Source organism: Macaca mulatta, chromosome 2, assembly GCF_049350105.2.
Source record: "Macaca mulatta isolate MMU2019108-1 chromosome 2, T2T-MMU8v2.0, whole genome shotgun sequence".
Lineage (NCBI taxonomy): Eukaryota > Metazoa > Chordata > Mammalia > Primates > Cercopithecidae > Macaca > Macaca mulatta.
In genome coordinates this window covers 143045505-143062564 of record NC_133407.1, presented here as the reverse complement: position 1 = coordinate 143062564, position 17060 = coordinate 143045505, and the positions used below count along the sequence as shown (strand labels likewise).

Genomic DNA, 17060 nt, shown 5'->3' with positions numbered 1-17060 from the left:
ACATGTGTGTACTGTTTTTATGAGGACAAGTTTTCAAATCAGTAAATACCTAGGAGTGAAACCATTCCAACTGTCCCATAGAAATGATATTTAAAAGTTTTGACATAAACATGGAAATTGACCCTTCAGGTCTTAAAACTTGAAATTTACATTTGTCTCATCTGAGTTCCTTCCTCAGCAAACAGATCCTCAGGCAAGGGACTTAAAACTCACCAGATCACCACATTGAAACAAGATGCCAGACACCCTCATTCATCATAATTGCTTTTTTTACCCTCAATTTCTTCCCTCAGTATATAAGCCTCCCCAGTTGTAGTTGGTCAGGGATTTGAGACTTTATCTCCCATTCTCCTTGGCTGCAGCACCCAATTAAATACTTCTTCCTTGGCAACATTCATTCTCAGTGATTGACATTCTGTGTGGTGAGCAGCAGGACTGAACCCCTGTCATTTTGGTTAACAGGAGCATGATTGTTGGATCAATGCTATGTCTAGCTCTTTAAGAACCCACCAAACCGTCTTCTAAAGAGGCTGAACCATGTCACATTTCAATGAGCAATGAAGAGTTCCTGTGTCTCCACATCCTTGCCATCTTTTGGCATTTTTAGTGTTTTCGCTTTCTACCATCCTAGTGGGTGCTAAGGGATAACTTATAGTTTTAAGTTGCAATTCCCTGATGACAAATGATGTTGACCACATTTTCACATTCATGTTTATTTTTGATGTCTATTCAGATCTTTTGCCCATGTTTAAATTGGGTCATTTGTCTTATTTTTTTAAAGTTTTTTTTTTTTTGAGAGGCAGTCTCACTCTGTCACCTGGACTGGAGTGCAGTGGTGTGATCTCAGCTCATTGTAACCTCCACCTCCCAGGTTCAAACGATTCTCCTGCCTCAACCTCAGGAGTAGCTGGGATTACAGGTGTGTGCCACTAAGCCCAGCTTGTTTTTATAGTTTTAGTACAGATAGGGTTTTGCCATATTGGCCACGCTGGTCTTGAACTCCTGACCTCAGGTGATCTGTCTGCTTTGGTCTCCCAAAGTGCTGGGATTACAGGCATGAGCCACTGCACCTGGCCCTGAGTTTTAAGTTCTTACCTGCTTAATTGTCCTTGCTAGAAACTCCAGTACAATACTGAATAGAAGTGGTGAGCTTGGAGATCATTTTCTTGTTCCATATCTTAGGATAAGAGCTTTCAGTCTTTCATCATTATGTATGATGTTAGCTGTGGGTCTTCATAGATGTCCTTTCTCAGGTTGAAGAAGTTCCTGTTTACTTTAGTCTGTTCACTGCTTTTATCACGAAAGGCTGGTGGAGTTTGTCAAATGCTTTGTGTCTATGGAAATCATTATATATTTATTTTTTGTGAATTATCCCATTAACAGACTGGATTTACTGATTTTCATATGTTAAAACAACCTTGCTTTCCTGGGATAAATCCCACTTGATCACGGTGTATAATTCTTTTTACATCTTGCTGAATTTCATTTGCTAGTACTTTTTTTTTTTTTTTTTTTTGCCTCTATATTCAAAAGGGATATTGGTATTATTTTTCTTTCCTAGTAATGTCTTCATCTGGTTATGGTATCCATGTCTTCTTTATGCATGTGTGCCTATGTATGTAACCCTAGGCACTCTAAAACGCAGGGCTCAGGGCATGAAACTCTCTTGCTCAGCTCTAACCCTTCTGGTCACCTCTTTGTGACTTTTTCCCCCTTTAAGTCTGCCATTGAAGGACATTATATCCTAATTACACCTGAATAGAAGGGAGAACTTTGGGTCACATGCTACAGACAGTTCTCAAGACTAATAATTTACATTTATTGAATACTTTCTATGTACTCAGGCATTGTTCTAACCCCTTTGCATGTGTTAACTCAATCTTCCTAAGGAAACTTTCACTTGGAAAGGTTCAGTGATTTGTTCAGTGGTAACACACTGGAGCATGACTACATTTTAATTAGGGCAAAATTTTTCATTTGGCCAAGAACAAAATCTAATATCACTGATACTTTGTGAATAGTAATTTGAAAATTAAAAAAAATTTTTTTTTAAAGAAAAGCTTTGTTCTTCAAGTGTGATTGTTATTATTCTTGGGCCAAAATGTTTTTCAAGGTACATATTTCTACTCTTTAAAAAAAAAATTATTTTATTAGAGTCGGGGTCTCACTATGTTGCCCAGGGTGGTCCTGAACTATCAGACTCAAGTGATCTGCCCACCTCAGCCTCCCAAAGTGCCGGGATTACAGTTGTAAGCCACCATGCCAGGCCACATTTCTACATTCTTAATGAAGTCTGTGGAATCTACTTCAAATGCAATTTTAATTTATGTTTCAATTCTATGAAGATATTGGGTTGGTGCAAAACTAATTGCGGTTTTGGACCGTGAATTTTAAATCATTATAACTAGGCTCAACACATTTTTATTAATCAAAATAGGCACCATTACAATCAACACATTTTTGCCAACGAGAAATAAGTTGGTTTATTCCTGTAGCGTAAAAATCTGTGCTTCGGGATTTGACAAACTCTTGGAAAGCATTTTCTGCATCCTGCTGGTTGTGGAAGCGTTTTCCCTGCAAAAAGTTGTTGAGATGCTTGAAGATGTGGTAGTTGGTTGGCAAGAGGTCAGGTGAATACGGTGGATGAGGCAAAACTTCATAGCCCAATTCATTCAACTTTTGAAGTGTGGGTTGTGCAACATGCGGTCGGGCATTGTCGTGGAGAAGAATTGGGCCCTTTCTGTTGACCAATGCCAGCTGCAGGTGTTGAAGTTTTTGGTGCATCTCATCGATTTCCTGAGCATACTTCTCAGATGTAATGGTTTCACCGGGATTCAGAAAGCTGTAGTGGATCACACCAGCAGCAGACCACCAAATAGTGACCATGATCTTTTTTGGGTGCAAGATTGGCTTTGAGAAGTGCTTTGGAGCTGCTTCTTGATCCAACCACTGAGCTGATCGTCGCCGGTTGTCATATAAAATCCACTTTTCATCGCACGTCACAATCCGATCGAGAAATGGTTCGTTGTGGTTGCGTAGAATAAGAGAAGATGACACTTCAAAACGACGATTTTTTTGATTTTCAGTCAGCTCATGAGGCACCCACTTATCGAGCTTTTTCACCTTTCCAATTTGCTTCAAATGCCGAACGACTGTAGAATGGTTGACATTAAGTTCTTCGGCAACTTCTCTTGTAGTTGTAAGAGGATCAGCTTCGATGATTGCTCTCAGTTGGTCGTTGTCAACTTCTGATGGCCGGCCACTACGCTCCTCATCTTCAAGGCTCTCATCTCCTTTGCAAAACTTCTTGAACCACCACTGCACTGTACGTTCGTTAGCAGTTCCTGGGCCAAATGCGTTGTTGATGTTGCGAGTTGTCTCTGCTGCTTTACGACCCATTTTGAACTCGAATAAAAAAATTGCTCGAATTTGCTTTTTGTCTAACATCATTTTCATAGTCTAAAATAAACATAAACAGCAAGTAAGATGTCATTAGCAAAAAAACACAAAGAAATGCCCATTAAAATGATGTATAATATGACCACATTTATTTAAGAATGTATTCCAATATTAAATGCCAAATTCCAACAATGCAAAAACTGTTACTACTTTTTTTTTTTGGAGACAGAGTCTCGCTCTGTCACCCAAGCTGGAGTGCAGTGGTACAATCTTGGCTCACTGCAATCTCTGCCTCCTGGGCTCAAGTGATTCTCGTGCCTCAGCCTCCCGAGCAGCTGGGACTACAGACATGTGCCACCACATCTAGCTAATTTTTGTATTTTTAGTAGAGATGAGGTTTTAGCATGTTGGCCAGGCTGGTCTCAAACTCCTGACCTCAAGTGTTCTGCCTGCCTAGGCCTCCCAAAGTGCTGGGATTACAGATGTGAGCCACTGCACCCAGCCCCATCTTTTAAAATTTGAATCTTATAATTATAAAAATGTTACTTTATCATGGGAAAATAGGCAAGTGGAAGTATATTTTTAAATGTTTTCTTTCAAAAGAAGTGTCAACATTCTTAAGAATATGGCACTGAAGCAAACAAATGCAGTTAACTTGCTGCTTAGAAAAGACTTGGAATAAAGACTCTTTGACTCTTACCTTAGGAATCGGGTTTCTAGGACTAAGTGCTATATAATAAACTAGTGCCTGAGTACAAAAAATTTTCAGGGGTCCACATTCAGTCAGTTGTCTCTGGCAGAGGCACTGAGTTGGAGGGGGCTGTTTGTGTCCTTGTCTCTGAATGGAAGATTGTCCTCTGGGAATATCTCTGCTGTTCAATAGAGAAAGGCAAAAGGACATAGAAAAGGGTATCCGCAGAATCAAATGGTGAGCCAATCATTTTCCTTCTGACCATTTCTGTATTGCTTCTGAAGCAGCTCAGTTATTAGGTGAGCTTGTGAGTGAGAAAAAGCACATTTTCGAGTGAGGGATACAAACTGCCTTACAAAAAGCAGGACTGCTTCAGAGACATTGAACTAACAGAGGAAAGTTGGCATGGAGAAATGATTAATTTGGAGGAAAATTTTTGATACTATATATTTGTAATTTGGGGCATTTTATGTGTACTCTAGGACCATTTGTTCACAGAGAACCATTCCATATAACGTTATATGAACACGTAAACCCTAAGATACTTAAAAACAACCCAGCTTTATTGAGATATAATTCACATGCTATACATTTCACTCATTTAAAGTGTACAATGTACTTATATTACAGAGGAATAGTGTTATATATAACACGGATTCCTATAATGTTGAAACTGCAAGGCCTCCTAGTGGTAGGGTTTAAATGTACTAGAGAAGAAATTAAATTACTTAATATCATAGGGGCTCTAGTAATTATTTTAGCTTTCAAAATGTCTGATAAACTTACATAGTAATTTTTTTGGCAACATCCCTGCTTTAAGGAAGGTAGTTAGAGATGTTTGATGCTCTAGAAGTTTAAATGGGATTATAAAACTCCCATCTCCTTCTGTGGTGTGGACAGCGTTATTTTTCTGTTATTTATACAAGAAGTGAGGCTGTTTGAAGTTTTGAAGCGTAACTTCACAAGATTTGGAGTACAGCCAAGTATATAATGAAACATTTACAATGTGTTTCCTTTTCTGACTTTTGGTTACAACATGTAAGTCATTTTCATGGTTATATTTTTCACTACTGGTGGTACTTATTAGGGTTTTAGCAGGTGATGGTTAATAATGCGTTTTTCCTTGATTCATGCTTAGAAACAATTAAGTAGGATACAGGAGTCAGACAGAAATCAAAATGTCAGCTTTATTACTGTTAAAATTGGTTGGAAAGCAGGGTTTAGGTATGTAGCCACAAGGGTTTCTTGGATTATTAGGTTCGATGTTAGTGCTAGAAAACTTACAATAACAGTGGCTTAAACAAGGGAGACACCATTTCTCACCTGAAAGTACAATGGTGTCAGACCATGACTGGCAGGATATTCTACAGTACCAGACACCTAGACTCCTTTTAATCTTGTTGATTTTTTTATGCAATGGCTTCCTTTCCCAGGGTCATCCTGGGGTCTAGGATGACTGCTCCAGTTCCAGTCATCATGTATACATTCCAGCCAGAAGGAAGAAAGAGGAGGTGAAGGGCAGGATATCTCCATTTAAGGACTTGTCATTTTTGCTTATATCCCATTAACTAAAACAGTTACTAAGACAAATCTAACTAGGAAAGTGAATATTCTGGGTAGTCATGTACTCATGTTAAATGGAGAATTCTATTACAGAAAGGGAGAAAAGATACTGATGGACAACTTGTAGTCTCTGCCACATTCCTGAGTTCAACTTACATAACTAGGCAGAGGCAAAGCTAGCCAACCACTGTCTTCCACTACAGGGAGGCGCAAGCTGCTTATCACTGAACAGACTCACCTCAAGGGTCAATCGCTTGCAGGAGGGGAACACAGAAGGGGCTGAGCCACACATGCTGGGTTCCTTCTCATTTCCACAACTGATGTTCGACTTTTCTAAGGGGCAGTACAGAGAACCGTCAAAAGGCAGGAAAGCAGTACATGATTTGGCACCACAGTAACAAGGTTTTCTTAGTTTCCCATTATCTAGCCTTTCTTTGTCTTCACTGCCTGTTAGATTAAGATATCTTCCTGAATAATCATAAGAGAGTTCTTCTTCTGGCACAATATCTTTGGCTGCAAAAAGTGCCAACTTAGGTACCATTGAGTCAATTCGGACAGGAATCATCAAAAGGTTTGGCTCACAAGAATGATTAAGGAATCTTCCAATATTTCCTATATAAGTAGGGTCAACAAATGTTTCCATTACCTGCCCAGTAAAAACATGTTCCCTGATGGCTATAATGTAGTTAGAGTCAGATTTTGTTTGTAAGTGAATTCTTCTCTGAACTTCAGAGAATCCTAAAACCTCACCAGCATATTCACAGACAAACCTTCCTTTTGGTATAAATTCCAAGGTACGAAGTCCCCAGCCTTTTTTATGCGTCTTGAACACTTGGAAGTGGAACTGCAGACCTTTCTGGACCACTCTGTTTCTGCAGTGGTCACTGCATCGGCACAGGACATTGCATTCAAAAACAGGCTCTGCATACTTTCCTCCAGATCCTATATCTCTAAGGCATGAGTTATCATCATAGTTCTCTCCATGGCGGAGACAGGAGCAAGTGCCAGGGAGGCAGGGAGTTTTGACACAAATGCATCCGGGAAAGGTTATTTGAGTGGGATCAATGTCTGCTCCAGGTCCAACTACATGATCAGGAGTGTACTGTAAAAAATATACACACTGTAAGTGAGCATGGCATGTCATATATTTCCTATATATTCCAAGTAGTTTTTGACTGGGACCCATTCTAATTCTAACATATATAAAAACAGTTCAAAACTGACAAAACACAGTGTACTAAGATATTATCCAAAAAGATCTTTCTTCAATAAAACAAGATTTTTTTTTTTTTTTTTTTTTTTTTGAGACAGGGTCTTGCTCTGTTGCACAGGCTGGAGTGCAGTGGTGTGATCACAGTTCACTGTAAACTGGGCTCAAGTGATTCTCCTGCCTCAGCTTCCTTACTTGCTACAGCTACAAGTGGGAACAACCATGCCCAGCTAAGATTAATTTTTAGAATTTGTGGTTTTATTTTAGGTTATGTATAAGGATGAGTTGGGCATTATAATACTTAATGTATATAATAGTATGTTATATATAGGTACGCATAATGACATATACATGTATTTATATATGTATTATGTACGTATAAGGACAATAAGAAAAACAGTATTTTTTTCTCTTATCAGAAACGGAAAGTTTTGTAACTTATTTTGTTTCACTCTTAGCTTTGGATGTCAGAAAACTCAGTGCTGAATTTAGTGTCTGAGTACAGTTAAGCATTTTATCCTTAGCTTTTGATCTCTTTTACCTTTACCTTATATACATGCATATATGTATTTTAATTGTGAGTTACCTCAGATACTAATTGGGGATGAGAAAGTCATAAATGACAAGTCAATTGCACACAGAATTCCAAAAATGCTATTTCTTAAATAGATATTACTAGATATTTAAATTTATTATAGATGTACACTTGTAAAGAAATTCTGTTCTAATTAAATGGGAAAGGAATATAAAAAATTACATTTATATAAAATATATAAAATATAAAAACATTACATTTATAAAATGTTATATAAAAAGAAGACAATCCTCAATCTAAACTCTATGTGAAGCCTGATCTCTGGTTAGATCCTCATTAGCATCGTGAAGCATATTTTCAAACTGTGATTTCATATTAAAGTATCTCTCATGAACCCAGATTTTTTTTTATGTATACAGTAATTCTTGCTTACATAAAACCGAATCCATTTTATACCTGCTTTATTCCAAAAAGGATTTAATGAGACTCACAAACAGGTAAGATAAATGAACAAGTAAGGACAGTAAGGTGAAAGGGAAATAGAGCAAACAGGTCCAGTGAGCTTAGACACACAGTGTGTGGTAGAAGTAGACTGGACATTTGGCTCTGCCTAAGAGCTGCCAATTCAGAGAAGGATATATGATTAGATACGCAGTTTGCCCTGCCTGTAAGGAATAATCTCATTGTTCAGAAGCAGCACTGACTTTTTTCAGTATTGATACCAGGAAGGAATTCCACCAATGTGTTCTTCTAAACCATTCTTTTCCAGGAAGCAGTTTCATGGGCTTTTAAAATTCTGGTCCTCAATAAAGGCTGCTGGGATCCCACAACAGCAGAGTCGGGTAAGAGCAGTTCTGCAAGGAACGAGTTGCATGGCCTTTCATTGGGGATAGATTTTAAAGCACCTGGAGGAACGTTTGCACCATGTCTTCCAGTCAATCCTCCATTAATATTTTGTCTCCAGTCCAAGCTTTAGAAAGGTATTGAACAGCAGGTAGTTATACTCCTTGTGGAGGCCTCAGGTGGAGCTATGTAGTTAAGTGCAAAACCCTATGCTAAAAAAAACTCTGAGCTGGGGAGGATTGACATCCTCTTGTGAAAGATGAGGAGGACAACCAGTGGGAGGAATTGTGGGGGAAGGCCAACATTCTGCTTAAAAAGTCATTTGGGGGTGGAGAGAGGAAATAGCTTTTGTTTGTGTTGTTTCTTACAGCTTTAGCTTAGCAGGAATATCCTAAATGGATAAAGGATGGGTTAGAAAATGATGCTCTATCAGTCAAACTCAATGACTGCTGTTTTATATAGAATCTACCTTCAGCTTTTTAAAGGTTCAGTGTTGAAATGTAAATGGTTACTCAGACATTTTAAAAAGTACTTGTAAAATGAAGATCTCTGTTAAACTTTTCATGTTAAACTTGATTTGTCATTAAAGGCGCACATAGTTTTAAGGTATATATAAATCACTAAACGCTAAAGTTTTTTTTTGACATGGATAACTTCTTTTAAAATCAAGTCTGACTTACTGCAGTTTTCTAATCAGGAAAGCAGGTGAAAAACAGTTTTATTTAGTTATTTTTACTTACAAATTTAAAAAGATTTTGGAGAATCTCATGATATTTCTTAAAATTCTGCAATTAAACTTACTGCACAATCTATAATCCTCTAGGGACTTATAGATGATAGCTAATTCCAAATGAACTGCAGATACCTTCCAAAAGGTAACAGAGACTTCAGGGAAAATTCCTGTTTAAACAAATTTTTTCCCCTTGATGGATATAATAACTGATCCTGATACCAATAATTGCTTTGAGTCATTTTATCTTCATGTTTCCATTTTCTCCTCCATAAAAAGTCAATAAAATATCATTTCAGATGATAATGACTTAAAAAATGACTATACTCAAGAATAATCTTTTGAAAACCTTAGTCTAATTTAATATCTGATTATGTAATTACCCATCTTTAAAGGTATTTACATATTGAAAAGCTATTTATTATTTTCAGAAATAATGTTAGGTCATTGTCCTAACATTCTATTCAAATATTTACATGCCATGTGGTTAAACTTTGAGTAGTCATGTGCTGCGTAATGACTTTTCAGTCAGACTACATATATCTATATACAATGGTAGTCCTGTAAGATTAGAATACAGTATTTTTACTGTATGTTTTCTATGTTTAGATACACAAACACCACTGCATTACAAGTATCTACAGTACTCAGTGTAGTAACATTCTGTGCAGGTTTGTAGCCTAGGAGTGATAGGGTATTATCATACAGCCTAAGTGTGTAATAGGCTATACCATCTAGGTTTGTGTAAGTACTGTGCACTCTGTAACATTTGCATAATGATGAAACTGTCTAATGATGCATTTCTGAGACTGTTTCCCCATAGTTAAATAATAGTTGTTTCTGGAGTATAACTGTATCTGAAAGCTAATGTAAAGTAGGTTACAAACTGGGAGTCAGCTGATATGACCTAAGCCAGACTTCTGCTGAAACAATTAGGGAAGAGGCATTCTCTTTCCACTAGAATTGTTCAACTGTAGTGTTTGCCTGGCATTTCCAAGTTCCGCCACATAGATGAGGCCTACTGAGTGGGTAGCCTACCACAGAAATGGGGAGCAGGGGTGTGAAGGGGGAGGGTGGTGGGAAGAAGTATCTGACAATACTTTTAGAATTATTGGGTCCAGACATGCCTATAGTTACCACTTTTGGACTTTTCTGATTTGAGGCAATTCCTTCCCTTTTTTGTTGGAGCCAGTTTGTATTGTTTATGTTTCTTGCAAACAAATGAGTCCTGACTGATACACCCTGGGTAGAAGCTGAGGATGGTTTCAGGAAATGGTTAGAATATGTACTCTGTTAACCAAAAATAAAATTCTAAGTCTCCTGATCATCTGAACAGACCCCTCCTCTCAGCAAGAGCATTCCAAAGCTAACCTGAAAAACTGGTTCAGGTCATGATGGGAAGGGGGCGGGGGTCAGACATGCCTCATTATACCCTCTTCCCTTTTGGAATTACTGATAGAACAGACTCTTTAAGTCTGATAAAAAACATTTACAATCTATTCTCTCTGAAGCCTGCTACCTGGAGGCTTCACCTGCATGATAATAAACCTTGGTCTCCACAACCCTTTATCTTCCCCAAGACATTGCTAAGTTTTTAGATAATAACAATTCCTTCAAGCAAACTGTTAATCAGAAACTGGAAGCTTCCGCTTCCAGCTGTGCTGTCTTTCTGGACTGAACCAATGTACATCTTACATGTGTTTGACTGTTGTCTCATGTCTCCCTAAAATGTATAAAACTAAGCCATATCCCAACCACCTTGGGTGCATGTTCTCAGGATCTCCTGAGGGCTGTGTCATGGTCCATGGTCACTCATATTTGGCTCAGAATAAATCTATTCAAATAGTTTGCAGAGTTTGACTCTTTTCATAGACAAGTCAAAGGTGTAAATGGTCAATGAACAAAGATGTCTTCAATTAGGAGGTTAGACTAGAGCAAAGTATGCAGGAGACCACGCAGGAAAACTCTATGACTATGGTCTTGAACTGTGAGGAAGCAGCGGAGAGCTTCCTAGTGTAGAACATGGAATGCTCTAAAGGAGACACAAACTACAGCCAAGTATTAGCACTGTGATTCTGGACAAGTGACTTGTTAGGCTTCAGATTAGTTGCTATAAGACAAGGATAATACCCACATTTGGGGTGCTATCATGAAATTTTAATGAAATAATGCTGGACTCCATGTCAGACACTTTATAAAAATACTGGCTTCTTTCAGTTCTTCTAGATATTACTTTTAGATGTGATATTTAAAACAACGTATGTTTCTGGCAAATTACTTAACATTACTAAATATCTTATTTATTTCACAGGTTTCTGTGAAAGAAAAACTGACAGAACAGGCTTAAAAAGCTTACTCTAGGGATTAGCACATATATGTTCGATAAAAATTTTGCAGGTAGTATATAGTAGGGTAGTGAAGAAAATAAGTTCTGGAGTTAAACATTCCAGGTTCAAACATATTCAAACCAAAACTGTGTCTAGGAAGTCATCGGACTGTATACCTTTCCTCCATTACTTCTCCATTTGAGTGGGGAAAAGCTAAGAGCTGACCCAGACCAGACTTCTTTCATTTATCAAGTATTACCTTACTGTCTGCAATATGCACATACAGGGATTTAGAAACAGTCAGAAAAGTATAAAGGACATGGAGAATGGGATTTTTTTTTTTTTTGAAGATACTGCTGCCCAGGCTGGAGTGCAGTGGCATAATCATAGCTCACTGCAGCCTCCAACTGCTGGGCTCAAGGTCAGCCTCCCAAGTAGGTGGGACTACAGGCATGCACCACCATGTCTGGTTAATTTAAAATACAATGTTTTTGTAGAGATGGGGTCTCACTTTGTTGCCCAGGGTGGTCTTAAACTCCTGACTTCAAGTGATTCTCCCACCTTGGCCTCCAAAAGGGTTGGAATTACGGGAGGGAGCCACCATGCCTGGCTGGGATTTTTAAAATTTCCTGCATTGTTTTTTTTTTTTGTTGTTGTTGTTGTTGAGACGTAGTCTCGCTCTGTCACCCAGGCTGGAGTGCAGTGGCCGCATCTCAGCTCACTGCAAGCTCCGCCTCCCGGGTTTACGCCATTCTCCTGCCTCAGCCTCCCAAGTAGCTGGGACTACAGGCGCCCGCCACCTCGCCCGGCTAGTATTTTGTATTTTTTTTAGTAGAGACGGGGTTTCACTGTGTTAGCCAGGATGGTCTCGATCTCCTGACCTCGTGATCCACCTGTCTCGGCCTCCCAAAGTGCTGGGATTATAGGCTTGAGCCACCGTGCCCGGCACGTTTTACTTTTTCTTCGTATGTATCAAAGCACAGAATTACTCATGCAAGAGCTGGGAATAAATGCAAAATGATCAGGGCAAAATGATATATTGGAAACAAGCACTGGGTGGAGATTTCAAGTTTTCTGACAGAAAACTTAAGAGAAAATACACTCTTGTCTTGGCTATTCCTGTCTGCAATAATTTCTTTCTTCTCTGAAATAGACTTAGTTAATAGCATGAACTTCAGGGTCTAAATGACACAGACTGTAGGGCTCTCTAATTGTGTTGAATGTGTAGGTCTTACCTTTCTAACAGATATGTGTCTCAGGGAAAAGCATGGTTATGAGGTTTGGAGTGTGGCATGCTGATGGGGGTGGGGTTCCTATCCATAGGACGAGGCACACAGCAGGTGCTCAAGAAGCATTTTTTGATTGCCAGATTGCAGCTCTTGATACTTTTTTTTTTTCTTGATACTTATTAACGAGAAGTTTGACTTTTCTGAATCACATTCTGTACTGAAGACCCAGAAACTGAAGTATGACACTATAATATTCTAGGCCTAAAACCTGGGCCTCTGAATTATAAAGAAGTGCTGTGAAAATCTTCATTCCTTTTTTGGTTGTGTTAAAACCCCAGCTACAAGAATCTTTGTACTTGGCCTCTAGCCTCATAAGTTTGTTTTTCCTCCAAGCAGCTATTAGAAGACTGTGAGCCAGATAATTCTTGTCAAGGCCTGCTGAGATCTTAAAAATAATGTTTGAAGCTGGTTTCAGAGACCTGAAAAATGGTTAGATCCAACTGTTAGCTCAAGAAAATCAATTAGTTTATTCTCTACTTGGCTTTCAACACTGATGACATTATGATATGCTTGTTTCCAATATGAACATTTGAATTTCTTTTTGCTTTTTCACACAGTAGCCAAAGGCAAAACAGACACAAAGTTATTTTTATCTTGAAAGTTTTTCATGCCTTAATTCTTATGTGTGCATATGCCTGTGAAGGCAGGGTTTGGAGCAAGCAAGCTGTTTTGACCTTTTATAAGAGTGGTTTTGTGTTCCATGAATATATGGAAGAAAACGACTTGAATGCACTTTTAGGCTTGTCACTTAAATGTTTTAAGCATGTTTGATCTTCTTGGTAAGAAAGACAATAAGGTCTCTTAGGAGGGGATCCTGTCTTATTTTTGTAACTCTATCTCTATTGAGAACTGTGCATGTACAGAGATAGAACACTGTGGGACTGGGTTTTAATCTCCCAGTTTTCATTTATGCCTACCAACTGTAGACATAACAATCAATCATAAAGCTTCCTCTTGTCACTCCTTTCTCCCCTTTTAAAAATAGATGTGTTTAATATACTCTGCGAAATATAAAACCTCAAGATTTTATGGACATTAATGATTACAGTGATTCTAAGGGAGATACTTATATTACTTATTTTTAAATAATGCTTAAAGTGAGTTAATTAAAAAATATGTCGGGCAGTTTTACAGATTGTTCTTGGATATGGCAAAGAAAAATATGACCCAAGATTGTAAATAGAATAGCCTCAAACACACACACATACACACACATATATATATATACACACACACAGGCACAGCAGGAATATTGAAGCTAATCATAACAGTTGTAAACACCTTGAGGGTAGAATGTGTTTTTCTGTTTGTTGTATTCTTTGCAGCCCAACCCACCACCTTGCATATATTTAGCTCTCAATTTGTTGAATTAAGAATGGACTAGAACAGTGGTTTTTTTAATCAGTGTTTTTGACCAGGAACTCAGCAATGCTTAGTGCTGAGTAAGTTTTCAGGGACCACTGTTTAATATTGGGCCAGCCAACTGTATTATTAACATAAATTGCCAAAGGTAGTCTGGGGAACAATAATAATTTCTGACATTAATCTTATTCTACTCTTTTGAGGACTAAACTCTGATTTTTTTTATCTTGCCCAAATTCCTACCTAAGGCACCTGAGGAGTCATGCCTCACAAACCATAAAATCTCATCAGAGGAGTTTTAATTTTAACCCTATATAGCATGGTCTGCTTTCTAACCTGACTCTGGCATAATATCACATAACAAATAAAGGAAGAAATCAAAATATTTTAACCCCAAATATATTTCCTTGCCATATTTTGACATTGCCCTGGAGGGTTGTCTCTTGTGGGAAAAATCCACACTCTATTATAGAGAATCCCCTTTCCCCCTCTTTTTCTTTCTTTCCACAACCAGGAGATAATAAACTAAGAGCGAGGCACCTTTTTAAGTTCGGTAAGAAACATTTTCCAAACTGCTCCCTCTGAAGTCGGCTGAGAGTTTCCTCCGCACAATAAAACTTGGTCTCTACTTGGCCTGGTGTGGTGGCTCACTTCTGTAATCCCAGCACTTTGGGAGGCCGAGGTGGGCAGATCACTTGAGGTCAGGAGTTTGAGACCAGCCTGGGCAACATGGTAAAACCCTGTTTCTACTAAAAATACAAAAATTAGCTGGGCGTGGCTGTGGGTGCCTGTAATCCCAGCTACTTGGGAGGCTGAGGCGGGAGAATCGCTTGAACCTGGGAGGCGGAGGTTGCAGTGAGCTGATCGCACCACCACTCTAGCCTGGGTGATGGAGTCAAGCTCCGTCTCAAAAGAAACCCCTTTATCTTAACCTAAACATTTCTATTGATCCCAGGTCTTCAGATAAACTCTACCAATTGTTAACCAGAAAAATTTTAAATCTACTTATAGTCTGGAAGCCCCTCTACCACTTTGCGTTGCCCTGACTTTCTGAACCAAACCAATGTACATGTTAAATGTATTTGATTGACGTCTCCTCTCTCCCAAACGAGTATAAAACCAGGCTGTGCCCTAATCACCGGGGACACATGTTCTCAGCATCTCCTGAGGGCTGTGTCACAGGTCATGGTCACTCGTATTTGGCTCAGAATAAATCTCTTCAAATATTTTACAGAGTTTGATTCTTTTCCTTGACATCTTTGAAAGCTGCTATTGAATCTATTATCTTAACCGATCCTCACAAGATTCCTAGGAAAAAGAAAGGGCAGATAGGGTTCACTGTTGATAATGGATGGCTATGTATTTTTAAATTATTATTTTCATTTTGCAGATGAATAAACTCAGGCTCTGGGAAGTAGCTAAGATGGCTAAGCTCTGAACCATGCGGATTACCTGAGGTTGGGAGTTTGAGACCGGCCTGACCAACATGGAGAAACCCTGTCTCTACTAAAAATAAAAAAATTAGCCGGGTGTGGTGGCACATGCCTGTAATCCCAGCTACTCGGGAGGCTGAGGCAGGAGAATTGCTTGAACCCGGGAGGTGGAGGTTGCGGTGAGCCGAGATAAGAGATAATGCCATTGCACTCCAGCCTGGACAACAAGAGCGAAACTCAGTTTCAAAAAAAAAAAAAAAAAAAAAAAAGAGTAGAAAGGGCTTTGAGAAGTTAATAGCAGCGAACATTTACTGAGTTCTTAGAGCAAACCAGAAAGTGTATTTTCCTTGCAATTTTCAAAGCAATCCGGAAGAGAGGTACTGTTAGAACTGGAAGACTCTAAGGCTTAGCCAAAGCTAATTTATACTTGCCCAAGAGCCCACAGCATGAGGGAGACCACAGCTAAGGCTGACTCGCGGGGCTGTTTTTATGCACGACACTGGGTGCTATCCACTAACAGGCCCCACGGCTTATCCTACCTGTGAGAGACACCTGAGACCGGAGAGGTAAATGACTCCCCCCTTGATGCCTCCTTGAGTTCTGAGGACAGGACTGGGACAAAAAGCCGGGTTCTCATAAGGCCTCTGGTTCTGCGCTTCAGGGAATGGACTGAAAAGGACAGCACCCTTGCTAAGGTGATGCCGTGGGTTAACAAAAAAAGGCCCAGGCCGGGGCATGCACACCTATTCCCGCGCACCACCGGTGTGCTATAAGAGAAGACAAAAGGTCGCGATTGGGAGGCCGTCCCAGCGAGGCTGCTTGAGAAGGAGACCACGTGGGGGAGCCGCGCGTCTGCCTCCCGCGCCGCCTGGCCCCGCCCCTACCTGGAAGGGCGCCGGCGCGGCCCCCGGGGGCCACGCGCCCACCGGCAAGTTTTCCTGGCCGCACGCGACATCCAGCTGCTCAGTCGGGGCCTCAGGCTTCTTCTTAAACTCCGCCATCCCACAAGGCCCTGTCTTCTTCGCCGCTTCCGCGAACATTTACCCGCCTCACGCAGCGCCTACTACCCTGACAGGCCTGGGCCGCGCAGTGGATGCTGGGACTTGTGGTCCCTGGGACCCACCGCCTCATGGGAATTGTAGTTCTTTTCTCCTCACGCGAGGCCTGTGAAGGCGCTTCCCTTCCTTGACTTTTTGGGTCTGGCTCCCGCTTTGATTTGAGCCAGAGGCACCACAGATAATTACAAAGCCGTGTAAGGTACGGACAAAACAAACTGAGGTGCTTTCGTTTTTCCTGGGAGCATCAGAGAGGGGGCTTTGGAGGTGAGGTCATTTGTCCGGGTTTTTGAGGACTCAATGGACGTTTGTGGAGTGGAGGCAGGGGTGCGTCCTAAGCCGAGCAGGGAAATACACACCAAGGTTTCTAAAGATCTGCGACTTGCCGGGAAGTTGACTGACATGTGATAGGGTTTGTGCCAAGGCGATAGCCTCACAGGTTGCCTTAAGGAATTTGTGTGGGGCATGCTCACTCCCTGATGGAGATATCTGTGCCCCTTTGCCTGTCCTTTTCTCTCCTCTCCATCCCTCTACCCTCACCCCTCCAAGCCCCTACCCTGCCAAAGGATTCTGATAGCTTAAAGACTGCTGAATCTGGTGGAGCATTTTCAGCCTCACTGAAG

At 40.1% G+C, this 17060-nt stretch overlaps 1 protein-coding gene across 4 annotated transcripts; it reads right to left on the bottom strand.

The window, feature by feature from the left end:
- Positions 1–1547: 1547 nt before the first annotated feature.
- On the bottom strand, positions 1548–16461 carry SETMAR (SET domain and mariner transposase fusion gene). Of its 4 annotated transcripts, XM_077993342.1 has the most exons (4): positions 16267–16461; positions 6424–6755; positions 5892–5986; positions 1548–3459 (listed from the first exon to the last, which is right to left on the bottom strand). In XM_077993342.1, exons 2-4 carry the CDS (start codon positions 6578–6580, stop codon positions 2425–2427), a joined length of 1287 nt encoding a protein of 428 aa, XP_077849468.1. In that variant the 5' UTR covers positions 6581–6755; positions 16267–16461; the 3' UTR covers positions 1548–2424. The 4 variants fall into 4 exon arrangements, with proteins under 4 accessions (XP_077849468.1, XP_028700220.2, XP_001099426.3 ...); XM_028844387.2 differs by having other exon boundaries at positions 5892–6755; positions 15922–16461; XM_001099426.5 differs by having other exon boundaries at positions 5892–6755.
- Positions 16462–17060: the final 599 nt, after the last annotated feature.